We start from the raw sequence: 14,279 nt of genomic DNA, 5'->3' as shown, positions 1-14,279 counted from the left end.
TGGGATCAGTGACATGTATAATAAAAAAGAGTATTTCTTCCTGTTTCAACTCTACTCCAAATTGTATAATGGCACAAATACTTTCATATAAGCAGATCTGCCTTTCCTTTTATTCATTTTGCACTTGAACTTTGCTTTTAGATGCAGATGAGAAGCACATAAAGCATGTGGCTTGTTTATGGGTTAATAAATCTATATTGCAATTCAATAGATTCTGAAAGACATACTTAAATTGCTTGTTACAACAATATTCAAAGCAAATGCTTCTTAAAGTTCACTCAGTTGTATAATATGTCTTATGTTTATGATTTGGGATAATACTACAGTCATTGAACATATTTTTAAGTGGACTTGAAATATATCTTCACTTTAAATTGCCTCATCCTAAACAATAACCACTATAAAAATCATAGATGTGAATGTTTTATAGATATTCTGATCCTATACATAAAATAAACATAACTTGATCATTGCTAGCCTAAAACCATTTATCCCACAATGTAGAAAACATTAGAAATTCAAACTGAAATGATGAAAATTTGTATAGGCATAGAAATTAGTTTAGGATTCTGTTTTGGAGTACAGCTCCTTAACTCAGCCCACTATTAGGATACTACAAATGTATTATCCAGTAGTGAGTACTCTGACTAGATGTCTGGTCTATGGCAGTCTTTGTCTCATTTTTTCCTGTTTGAGATGAAAATATAATCTATAACGTTTAACCTTTCCTACATCCAGCACAAACAACCGAGTATCCTGAAGTGAGTGGCAAGGATTCTGAGAACCGTTTGGGAAGGAGTGATGAGGTTTTATCAAAAAACAGAAACCATCTAGGAGACGATTTCCTGATGTCTTAATGGCTGACAAAGGAAAGGAGATAGGGGATGCTGGGTCTTCAGGGGAGCAGGTGTGCAGAAAATGGTCAGTCTAGGACAGAGGAGCAACTACAGTTCTTTGGTCTGTTGGGACATGGCCACCAGAGTTGTTGAAGAGAGCTGATCACTTTACCCTGACATCCAGAAAAGGCCACACACTGCGTGAGGTTTAGGCAGATGCTTTTTGGATCTTCTGTAACTGGGACCATTGACCACTTGGCTAATCTAGGCATTTCATAGATCTTCCATCACTCGAGTCTCAAGAACAATGTAGGTTGAAAATGAATGCACTTATTTTGCAAATGGAGAAACTGAGACTATGATTCGGGAGAGACTGAATACGAATCTAAGTCAGCATGACACAAAACCGGCCTATTAACCATAACATCATCTTATGAATGAGCTTTGGCAAATGTAAAATTTGAAGGAGTTCTAGTCAGAAACTTTCTTTGCCCATTCAACCAAACTAAAGCCACACTGTCTCCTCGAGGAAACCAAAACAACAACAACAAGAAAGAAGCTTTCATGGTTGACTATAATTGTGTGAAAAGGAAGTTGAAAACCCATTATCTTGGCTCTGGTTTTCTTCTGATCTCTGAGAACGCTACTCATTTCCCAAGGAAAACTTAAGTTTAAGCTGTCATTGATTGGTTTTGAGAGTGGACAAAGGAACAGAAGGAAACAACATTCCCAAGCAAAACTGCACCTTAAGGATTGATACCTGTTATGGCTTTAAGAACGGAGAGTGAAAGAAAATAATTCAGAAGTCATGCTGCTTATTTCCAAAAATGAGGATACAAAATCAGCCTGAGGTTTGGATCCTTCTTGCTTGCCTAAGTGTGTGTGTGTGTGTGTGTGTGTGTGTGTGTGTGTGTGTGTGTGTGTGTGTTGCATTTATAAAAATGTCTATTCAAGTAAAATGAAAGGGTAGTTTTTATTTTGTCAGTACATCAGGGAGTCTCAAACACTCTCAAAGGGTGTAAGGGATGTTTTGAAACATAAATAACTCAAAAGCATTTACAAGAAATATGCACCTTAATGATGTTTTCAGTTGAGAGAAACTTAGGAAGACAAATAGTCATAGCAGGTGGTAATAAACACTAAAGGTTTGGGAAAAATTGATTTAGTAACAACAACAGAGAGGGGAACAGAAGGAGAAGAAGAAGAGGAGGAAGGTGATAAAGGGAAAGGGAAGGGAAGGGAGGAGAGGGAGGGGAAAAAAGACAGAAACCAGGATGGAAGCAGGAGAATAGTATTCATAGTCTTGGGATGCCTCTCACTGAGTGAAGCTGTTATTTTCACTGCATTTATTAATATTTTCACATAGCTCTCTTAATTGTTATATTATAAAATTCATATTCAAATTAAAAGTCATTTTATTCCTTTGGATTTGCATCTTAAGATTTTATAGTAAATTGTACATTTTATTTTCTCTCTTTCTTAATTTTCTCTTAATGATATTTTATGGTTTCTCTGTGTGTGTGTGTGTGTGTGTGTGTGTGTGTGTGTGTGTGTGTGTCTAAGTGAGAAGACAATACCTCTCCCAAAGTGAGAGAGTTGGTTCTCACCTCCTGTCACATAGGTTCCAGGGATCTACCAAGGTTAGCTGTCAGGTGCTCTTACCCACTGACCTATGTCACCAGTCCTTCCTTTAATGGTTTCTGAGAAATCTTCATAAAGAAACATTCATGAAACATTTGAACCTCATTAAAACCAACAGTGTAGAGGACCGGGCGGTGGTGGCGCATACCTTTAATCCCAGCACTCAGGAGGCAGAGCCAGGCGGACCTCTGTGAGTTCGAGGCCAGCCTGGGCTACCAAGAGAGTTCCAGGAAAGGCGCAAAGCTACACAGGGAAACCCTGTCTCTAAAAAAACAAAAAACCCAAAAACAAAACAAACAAACAAAAACCAACAGTGTAGGAACAAAATTACCTATCCCCACTAAATTGTGCATTCAGATATCATGAATAATTAAAATTAGTCAAAGGCCAGAACTCTGAGTGAAAGTCATACTAACAGATAACAACTGTCTTCCAAGGCTTGAAGTAATTCAACTCCAGAAAAGAAATGAGTTTTCTTTTACTTTCATAATTTTCAAAATATTAATTTCCTAGGAAAGAACTCATTTAAAAACAGTTGTTGATAAGGGTGTAACAACAACTAATGAAAAAAGAGACCACAAATTTGAAAGGGAGTGAGAAGTGGTATATGGGGAGGTTTAGAGGGAGGAAAAGGAAAGGAGATATGATGTAATATTAATCTAAAAATAACAGAAAAAATTAAAACTCCACAAAAAGCAGTTGTCAAAATAATGGGCGAGTCTAAGGCTGAATTAATGAGATTTTCTTTTTATTCTGTCACAGAGAATGATAAAACACTAAGGATTTATTAAAATGCAATATGACTGAGGACAGAGCCTAGTGGATGAATATTTGCATATACAAAGCCCTGGCTTCATTCTCTAGCACCAAGAAAAGAAAAAGAAACAACAAAACAACCTAGACAAACAAAAAGCAATACATAATAGATGGCTTAACTTGAAATAGTTAAAAAGGAGAGCTCAGAAGAGAGTTGCCATGTTTTATTATAAATTTAGCATTTTCTTTTCAATGATTAGGTGATGATGAGAAACCAAGATTGTACAGCTTAGAAAATGAAGAGACATTTGTTTTTTAAAGTAACCATTAACGCACTGCTGGATGAAAAACGTTTCATATCTGATGTGGTATTTTGAATCAAGACAACTGACATCTACCTATCATTGTCTTCTTGAAGTCAACTCTGGTTTAATCTATATACAGAAGCATGCTAAATGCAGGTATTAACTTAGAAGCTTCCATAGACATCCCTCTTCCATTAATCCATTCCACTCACATTCATTCCAAGTGCATTTAGTATTTATTTTGTACTCTCATAGTAAAGCTCTCTACATTGAATTCAGAAAGTAAATCATATTAGTAGGCCAGGAGGAGTTCAGCTTTGGCAGTATCAAAGTGAGAACATACACATGGTAGCAGATTCCTAGGTATTGTGAGTTTAAAAGAAAAATTGCTGTAAAATAAGTGCCTATTCTTTACTGCAAGTGGTATGCAACAATCTGCACTAGGTTTCACAGTTCAGTTAAGGAGGCTTCCAGGAGGATCACAGCTGCTGTGAGTGTGGGGGATGAGCAGAAGAGGCTGCTGGAGACAGGGCTTGGGAGTACCATTGGATATTCAGAAGAGTGTATAGTCCAGTTATTCCCAAGAGGTCCTCTTGCTGCAGAGGGTAATTAATGGTCCCACTTCTCTTCTCTTTCACTTGCACTTTCTTCTTCTTCAGGGAATGCTGATCCATTCTGGCCTTTCAGATGCTTAACCCCTGAAATTATAAAAATTGTGCAAAATTCAAGTGAATTTTATTTCTGGTAGATCCACTGCTGAAAGAGTTAATGAAAAGGTGAAGTGGAAAAACTTTTCATTTTGTATGTGTGTGTTTTCTCCAAGAATCTGAACAATGTATCACTATATAAACAAATCTTTTCATTCACTGAGCAGTAAAAATACACCCAGAAAAATTTCCATTAGAGACAGAGTATCTTTTATAATTATGTCTTCTCCATTAAGGATTGCATCACAGTCTATTAAAACCCTGTTAACTAAAGATCTGCTCAGAGGCCCTTATTATAACTCTGATGTATCATTTAGTGAAAATATTGCTTTTGGCATCACTGAACTCAATTACAAGGAAGGCCTTTCAGAGTCATAATACCAAAAGGGATGTGTGCCATTTATGTTATGTATAAACAAAAAAGTAACAGTCACAATATTGTTAGCCATATTTTTGGACCCATAACATGCTCACTGGATAATGGAATTCTTTTGTTCAAAATTATTCAATAAGTATGCCTACAGAGTGGAAAAGCCTAGGCATATGTTTACCTATAGCTGCTGCTCCAATGGCTTGGTCTGTCCTTGCCTAGTAGGTTTCATTTTCATATGGCTTTATTTCCACCTTTTGTAGTAATTTCTGCTCTAAGTTTCTTCTAACCACCCTAGGCTCACTTAAGCCTCTAAGCTTTTCTCCTTCTGTAGTCAATGATAAAACTCTTTCTCTTCCTCACATGTCTAACCATCTTCCACATACCCTGCAGGTATCAGCTTGTCTCTCCTGAAGGAAAGCACAATCCCCACATGGAGTTAGAAAGTTGCTTCCCATATCTACTAGCTGCTGACACTTTGTGTCAGTTACATTAAAGAACTTTGTTTACATCTCTCTAATTAGACAAAACTCATTGATGTCAGAGAATATGTAATTTCACTTTGCAGTTCCAGGAAGGATGTGTACCCAACAGTTTTAGTCTAACTGATTGACTGAATTAATGAGGAAATACTTCAGTATGTGCCCTGCCAATTTCAAAATCATTCATCTTCAGATTTATTTTGTCATTCCATATCTGAAGTACAATATTAGAAGATCACTACTCTACCCACATTTAACTTGAAGATTTATCTTCAAGTCCCCTTGACTGTGATCTGTTAAAATAATATGCCAGCTGATATCTTCATGTGTGACAATTTTCATGCATTTTTATGCTTTTAGAACTGAAAAATGAAAGTAAGATCTGGCTTATGTTTTCAGTCAAACCAAGACTCAAGAGATATGTGAGTTTTTGTGCACTGCTACCACCGGGCTTAGTGCAATTTGGCAAGAAATGGTATCTGGACTTGGTGCACTATCTTGCCACAATATTTGAGCAGGTGTAATAATGTTTAAATATTTTAATATGCATATATAGATCACTCACAGTTTCTTTTGGCATAAGACTGTAGAGAGAAAATTGTTATTAGGAATTGAAAATTACTTCCTATTACACTACCTAAATTGAAAAGAGGTCTAAACACTGAGAGGAAAGAAAGGGAGCTTATTGAATCTAACCAGGCACTGAGCTAGAATTTTGCGTGCACAGATCATCAAAAGTCCATGATGTAAACACCTGGTGGGGTGTTGAGATTCTGAAAACACAAGTAATTTACTCTCTACTTTAAGGGTGGTATGGTGCCAAGGGGAGTTCTAGCACATCCTAGTGTGTGTGCTGGGTGTATAAACCACAGTGTTCCACTCTCAAGGTATCTCAGCTGAATTTCCACTTCAACTTTTAAGATGCCAATCCACACACTCTAGCCATTCTCTAAGACATGTCCTAGGTTTGCAGCACCAATACCACCCTGGTGCAGGATGTTCTTAGGGTCCTTTTGACATAGTTGCATTTCATGCTGCCATCCTGCACTCATTTTCCTGAGCAGAGGCTGACGGTCCCTCTCCAAGTTTGCTAAAGTCACATTGACTCCAGCATTCTTTCTTATAGATGTAACCAACCGTCTTATTAAATAAGAAACACAGAACCAATGCAAAGAAGCAAGCTAAGAGATCAGAGCCAAGAGCCTTAACTACAAGGTAATGAAATTGTGTTTGAGAATTTAAATGAGGAATGTTGATATTAATTTGGGCAAATGTAAGAACACTAAAAAGAAAAATGCCACATACTTAAGCATTAGCCAGTCTTTTGCCACATTTGAGTACAGGCCTGTTTCTGATCCTGATTCGAATTGTATTTCTTTTTATAATAACAATCACCCACCATAAATTTACACGAGACATACATTTTCTGAAATATTTTCAAGGGAAAAGCTTTGAGGAGGCAGATCTGGTAACATGTACCACAGAGATGTCCTGCAGAACACTTATCACAACTTCTTTTGTTTCTAAAACAGTTTGCCCTAATGCCTTCTTGTAGTTGAAGAATGTATAGTTGATTAATTTTTGTCTTTAAACCTTTTTGAACCACTACTTTCCCTTTATCCGTCGGCAATATTCATTTGGTTATAGGCCCAATGATGCTGAAATTAAAGTATACAGTTTGTTGATGTAGATTTTATAATGTCTTTCTATACACAGCTTTAATTTATGTTTTGGTTTTAATTTTTTAAAAATGCATATTCAATATTTGAGTAATCCCATAGATAGAGAGTAAACTATTCTGGAGGCATTGATGAAATTCTAAGACTCCACCCTCATAGATGCGTGAGGAAAGTCATTCTCCTACACATGGTCTATGATGGCTCACATTTCTCTTTTCATCATCAAACTAGATTTAGATGTAACCTACCCCATACTATTGGTTTTAGAGGAATCAAAAAGATGTTGAATTTGATCTAACTTGCAGACACTCTTTAAACACAGCCAGGTTTCAAATAATGATCAAGTCATGAGAAAAGAGGAAGCTTTCTGTCTGTTGTATACAAAACTTTGGACTGGACTCTTGACATGAAAAATGTGGTCATTTAATATTCATAGACAGGACCAAGCAGTTTGATTTAAATATAATTTAAATATATTTATGTTTTTATTTTATTATAATTTAAATATAATTCAGTCAGAATCCAGGGCAAGTGCAGACTCACTTATGACTGCACACAGGCAGGAGACAAAGGAAACCCAGAAAGCACAATGGAGGTACCTTTTCCACAATAACATAAACACACAGAAAAGGGGCACACAGAAGGCCAGGCTATATAGCCTGCATCTGTAAAAATATGAAGAAAACGGAGTTGAGGGCAGACCTAGTAGGCTGAGTCAAAGGAGAAAACAGAATGGAAGAGAGAGAGAGAGAGAGAGAGAGAGAGAGAGAGAGAGAGAGAGAGAGAGAGAGAGAGAGAGAGAGAGAAGCAATGCCCGCCCACAGGCAGAGCACTTGGGTATGTGCTCCCTCTTAACTCTCTAAAGCAGGTGGTTTGGCAGACAGACAGGAGGACTGCCACTGTTTATCCTCAGCTTGGTCTACATAGTGAGTTCCAGGCTAGCTAAGGACATAGAGCAACAGAGCAAGTCTCTCTCTCTCTCTCTCTCTCTCTCTCTCTCTCTCTCTCTCTCTCTCTCTCTCTCACACACACACACACACACACACACACACACACACACACACACACACACACACACATTATGAGGTCACTTTGGTTGATTGTAATTACATGACTAGTTTACACATGACACTAGGAGCTTCTGTTGCCTGGATCAGAACATGTGGCTTTATTGGGATATTCCCAATGACAGAGTCAGCAGCAGTTAAGAAAAGAGATTTGAATGCTTGCCTCCAGGCTGTATGTATCAGAAGAACTGTTCTATAGGAATAATACATGAAAATGGAAAGTTTGGGATATAGAAAATCAACAAAAGATCACAGAGGCTCTGAATTTCTAAAATAGTGAAGGACAATTAAACTGATCCATGTAGCTCCTATGAGCAAAAATATGGACAAGGACTGACAATGAGGTAAGAAGTGGGTTGAGTTCAATACAGGAAAGGTAGTTCCCAAATCTCCTGTTTGTTTAGCAATAAATATGTGTGATTTTTGTTTCTTTTGTTATTTTGAGCAAGGGCACCATACTATATGTAGTTCATGCTGATCAGTAACTCATTTTGTAACCCAAGTTGACCTTAAACTCATGGAATTATTCTACAATGACCTTGTGAAGAAGGCTAGGATTGTAGACTTGAGCTACCATGCTTGGCTCAAATGCGCATTTTTAAAACAAATTCACAAATGCATTGGGTAAATGTAAAATTAAATTTTCTTTTTTTAGTAAAAGCACATTCTTTAGGTCTTAGCAATCACCCTAAAGTCCTTAAGGAATCTGTGGGTATATTTTAGAGCACCCATCACCCTCTTAAAAGTCTATATTTTTTATTATATTTGTGCCTTTTCAATGAAAGAGCCCCACAATTTTCAACAGATCTTGGCTAGGTCTCTTATCTCCAAATGATTATAAATATGAATATTAACCAATCTAATTTCTCTGGTTTAAAGAAGAAAGTGAAGTTTCCTGTTTCATTCACTGAGAAAGTATTGAGTGAACTAGGGCACAAACTTTAGCCCTTTGCTCTTACTGGGATCTCTTTGCCTGAGTAACTTAGAGTGTAATCCTCCACTATCAATGATCTTTTACAAAGTGAGAACCAGAAAGAAAATACCATGACACAAGATCATGGGTCTCTTTTCATCATCAAAGTAGATTTAGATGTAACCTACCCCATACTATTGGTTTTAGAGGAATCAAAAAGATGTTGAATTTGATCTAACTTGCAGACACTCTTTAAACACAACCAGGTTTCAAATAATGATCAAGTCATGAGAAAAGAGGAAGTTTTCTGTCTGTTGTATATAAAACATTGGACTGGACTCTTGACATGAAAAATGTGGTCATTTAATATTCATAGACAGGACCAAGCAGTTTGATTTAAGTATAATAAGCCCCATCTGGGAAAGAGAAAAAACTAGAGATCAGATAGGATGTGGGATTAGGAGTGATGATGTGCACATGATTTAATTTAGTGGAAAAGCATTACAGATGAGTAGAACAAGCCATGCTGATGAGTATGACAGTGTTCCAACTTGAGAAACAGGAATTTAGACAGCCATTTACAGAGCAATAGGCTGGTTAATTGCAAGCATGGTGTCCATGCAAACAGTACTTGCAAAATATATTGAACAAGCTTTAGTTTTCTGAAAGCAGCTCTGTACAAAGGAATGATTTCTGTAGGCTTAGCAAGACCACTTACTAATGGTTCAGCTTATTTAAAATGTAATGTTAGATAGAGTCTTTTTAATCTCTAATGTGGCACTCAGAATGGCCTCTCAGTAAAGTCCTATCATTTCTTAGATTGGAAATGTGTTTTGACTTCCCTAAGATGCGTTCATATATTCTGTATTTTGTTTAATACTTTATCATTCATTATAACAGGTATATATTAATATACTAAGGTCACAGAGATCAAGGGATATATTTATATTATTCCCCCAAAACGTTTATGTATCATGTCTTAGACTAACTGCAAATCTGTACCCTCCTACTTTTTTTTTTAAGTAAACCTGGTGTAGATGATATAGTCAAATGCTGCTTTAATACAACAAAGACAACATAGTCAACCTATGTTCCAATACAATGAGCACCTCACAGCATAAACTGCAGGTCAATGCAGGACCATTTTATTTAACTCTCCATCACTTAAGGACACACTTTTCTGCAGAATAAATGTGGAAAATGGTTTTCCATGTCACATGGGGATAGGGACATATTTATATATTTATGGATATTTTTACCTATCGTGTACTTTGCCAAAGCCATTGGACAAAAGTAAAGCAAAAATGATAAGGTTAGCAGTAAGTAGTGTGAAATCAGTGAAGAACATGCTCCATAAACCACTGTCAGGTGTGATCTCAGATAACTCCTCTGGACAAAACCTGGTATCACTTAGCAAAATATGAAGAGCCACATATTTATCAGCAAGTCTGAGGCTGGGGTCAGGCAAGGATATGAACGTGAACATATATATGTGTTTTTGAGAGCCTATGACCCTCAAATATATATATATATATATATATGTATGTATGTGTGTGTGCTTTTTCAACATATATAAGGTTAACCTCGTTGATACGAAAGAACTTAGAATTACCTAGAAGACATATGCTGTTGTGCCTGTGAAGAGATTTCTAGGGAGGTTTAGCTGAGTGTGGAACTCCACACTGAACATGAGCAGGACTCTACAGTAGACTAGAGGCCTGGACAGAATCGAAGGGGAAAGTGAGCATTGTGTCTCTCAACTTCCTTTCAGTGGATGCAATGCGACCAATGACCTCACCTCCTACCACTGGGACTTCACTTCCATGATGAACTATATCCCAAACTATAAACCAAAATAGACCCTTTCTTCCTAAGTTGTTTTTGGTCAGGTATTTTGTCTCAGTTAAAGAAAAAAACAATTAACACAGAGATACAAAATATTATATATATTTACATACTTCATTTTGTGGTGATTCTACTGCCCAGTCTAGGGAGAAAACCACTTTGATAGATTGAAAGCCTTTTATGCCTTCCATAGTTAAGTGCTCATCTGATACCCTTTTTCCTCTAAAGCTAATGGGTTCCCCCATGAATTTAAAAGTAGACATAAATTTTTAAGCCTATACATAACGGTGCTGGACAGTATTAGGCAATTTTACTTTAGAAAGAGACAAAAGAGCTCCCATTTCTGTATGACTTTCTTGGGACTGATTGAGTGCAATAAGATATCTACAATTAAAAAAGAACGAATCGGTGAGCGGGAGATGGTGGTTAGCCTCCAAAGCATTAGTAACAAAACAGAAAAAGGAGAACTTCAGTTAGAGCCACAGCTGCAATGGTGTTCAGGGAAGGACATCTAGTGCTGGCAGTGTCTTCCAGGCAAGGCCCTTTCCTACTGGAACAATGTTTGCCACAGCCTCATATCAATGGATACCCCAGTTGAGTCAGATCACTAAGCTTTGAACCGAAGCTTGCTGAGGGAGCCCCTTGGTAACCTGATCTCAAGGAGGAAAGGCACTGATTAGGCTACAAATGTCTTCAATGATACATTTTCTGATTTTGAATTAATAATTTTTTCATTCTAGTGTTAAAGTCTTATATCACTGGTGTACTTTTTATTGAATATGAATATCCCTAGTTCAACTGAATCAGATACCATGGAGAAGAGGCATTCTGAGAACCTGTCTATCTGAAAGGATGATTTTGATCTGGAATTTGTCAATGTGGCAACATGGAAAGATCTCTGGAATGAGGAAGTTAATATTACCTGATTCAGTGCTTACTGTAAATCTATAGCAACCGAGATTGAAAACTAATACATAGAACTGTGGAACAGAAATGGCTTGATATAAGTGTGGTCAACTACCTTTGACAAAAGGAGAAAAGGGCAACAAAATGCAGCAAAGATAGTTTTTCCAACAGATCATCTCAAACAACTGAACACCCATATTCAAAATATCCCAAACTTAATATGAAATGCAAAATTTTAAAAGTTCTAGAAAATAACAGGAGAAAATCTTCAGTCTAGCAATGATTTTAGACACAACACTAGAGACATGGTCTCTGAGAGGAAAACACTTGATAATCTGGTCTTCATTACAATTAGGAAATTCTGCTTTGTAGATTCAAAGTCTGGGAAAAGAATACAAGCTACAGACTGTGTAAATAGAAAGTGTAACAAAGACACATCTGTTAAATGTCTATTGCATAAATACACAAAGGACCCCTGAACCCGAACAATAAGAAACAGAACAACATAACTAAAAATATATAAGTACTTAAATGGACCCTCACAAGAAAATATACAGACAGCTCATGAGCATACCCAAAGAAATTACATGCCATTAGGAAACTTCAGATTAAAACAATGAGATGCCACTACACATACAGAAGACTGGCAAACACTGAGATTACTGATAATGATAATGGTGGAGAAGATGTAGAAGGAGGTCCATTCTTCACTGGAAGAAATGAAAACTGGTACACACATTGCAAGACATTTTAAGTGACATGTTTCAGAAACTAATCATACTCTTTTGGCTGGAGAGATGACCTACCAGTTAAGAGCACTTATTGAGCTTCCACATGACCTGAGTTCACTTCCAAACATGCACACGGATGCTCACAACTGTCTTTAACTTCAATTCCAGGGGATTCAAAGTTCTTCTGACCTCAGCATGCACCAGGCACACATGTGATTCACAGACACGTATGCTGGCAAAACATCCAAGCACCAAAAAATAACAATTTTAAATTAATAAAAAAATAAATTCTATCCATATCTTACCATATCATGCAGAAATTTCTCTGAGTTATTTACTGAAATGAATTAAAAAAAACTTGTGTCCACAAACACACACAAAATAGCTGAAATATGGAATTATCAAGAGATCCTTTGGTAGATAAATAATCTGTGATACAGTCAGGCAATAGAACACTTTGTGCTGTTACAAAAGACAAAGAAGAAAAAATGCCACAAAAGACAAAGAATAAACTTGTAAGGATATTATTAATAAGTGAAAAGATCCAATATGAAAATGCAACACACTATAGGATTTCAACTATATGACGTTCTGGAAATAAACAAGACTACAGAGACAGGAATAAAGGGGGATAGACAAAGCATTTTATGGCAGTTAAACTAGCCTGTACCACATTCCACTAGTAGATACATATAATATACATTGTTCCAGATTCATAACATGCACACAAGCGTAGCCCTAATTTATCCCATGGGCTCCATGCAATGTCAATGTCAATGTAAGCTCATCAACTGTAACTGAGGCGTCACTGCAGTACAGGATGTTGATAACAGGGAATTTGGTCCAGGTGTAGGAAGAAGGCTATAGGGAACTCTATACTTTCTGCTCATTATTTCTGTAAGCCTAATACTACTCTAAAATTTGTTTAGTGATTTAAAAATTACAGTAGACTTGATGTTAAGAATAGTGTGCTGTGAGGGAGAAGATTTGAGACTCTGTTGCAGGGGGAACTTGAGAGTTAGCACTGAGCTTCGGTTTTACATGAAGGTTTCTCATTGATGTGAGTTCATTCATTGCTAACCCAATCTTTTTACCTTTGCCATATTTTTCATATTTTTATAATTCAGTCTTGGCAATCTGTATATTTTTGGGAATTTATTATTCTCTTCTTGATCATACAATCTGTTGAATTAACTACACTATTTTTTATCTGCTGCATTTGCACAGTACCATTTATAATGTCTCCTTTTTTACCTGTGTGAGTCCTATTGCTTTTAATCTGAGTTAATACAAAGATGTATTGACTTATCTTCTCAAAAACCACCACTTCATTCTGCAAATCTTGACTGCTGAGTGTATAGTCTTGATTGCATTTATTTCTGCTTTGATCTTTATTATTTCTTTCCTTCTGTTTGCTTTGGATTTAGTTTGGGTTTTTTTTATTTTTCTAGTTGTTTGCGATGTACCACTGGGCTGTCTATTTGAACTCTTCTTTTTCTCAATGTAGGCTTTTATTCCTATAAACTCACCTTTTACAATTGTTTTTTTCTGTATCCCAACAATTTGGGATATATATTTCCAGTATTATTTTTGTCAACAAACCATTAGATTTCCATTTAATCTCTTCTTGAATTTATAGGTTGTTAAAAATAATTTAATTACCACATATTTGTTAATTTTCCAAAATTGCTCTAATTACTGATTCTCATTTTATAATACTGTGTATGGTATGAAAAGATACTTTATGTTGAAGAAAACTCTGATGAATTATCATTATCTTGAGAATTAGAGCCAGGTTCCTTATCAGAGACTTAAGAATCTTCCTAATCAGGTTCTGTCTCCTGACGCATCAACCTCCATTCACTTTGTGAGACGCTGACTTTTCACACATAGACCTTCTCTAGTCTTGGGGCCATGTTCCCCCGTGCCCTCCCCACTGAATGCTCCTTCCTCTGAGGGACCCATATGGCATGTTCCTTTATCTCATCTAAGTAGGCAGCTCATTATTTCGGAGTGACCTCCCTAAACATCTCATCTAAAA

At 36.6% G+C, this 14,279-nt stretch overlaps 1 protein-coding gene across 2 annotated transcripts in view; it reads right to left on the bottom strand.

The window, feature by feature from the left end:
* Positions 1-14,279, bottom strand: part of Ppp1r1c (protein phosphatase 1 regulatory inhibitor subunit 1C) — a 122,842-nt gene that overhangs the window by 11,583 nt on the left and 96,980 nt on the right. The window contains exon 5 of one of the 2 annotated variants that reach the window (XM_052725286.1): positions 3,205-4,236. The exons of the other annotated variant lie outside the window; for it this stretch is intronic. Within the exon in view, the coding sequence (XP_052581246.1) occupies positions 4,148-4,236 (89 nt within the window). The 3' untranslated portion in view covers positions 3,205-4,147. Of the gene's footprint in view, positions 1-3,204; positions 4,237-14,279 lie in introns of those variants that run through there. 2 annotated transcript variants of the gene reach the window in all.

Source organism: Peromyscus californicus, unplaced genomic scaffold, assembly GCF_007827085.1.
Source record: "Peromyscus californicus insignis strain IS unplaced genomic scaffold, ASM782708v3 Scaffold_7__1_contigs__length_154581171, whole genome shotgun sequence".
Taxonomy (NCBI): domain Eukaryota; kingdom Metazoa; phylum Chordata; class Mammalia; order Rodentia; family Cricetidae; genus Peromyscus; species Peromyscus californicus.
Note: the sequence above shows the minus strand (reverse complement) of the source record. Positions and strands in the feature narration are given on the sequence as shown.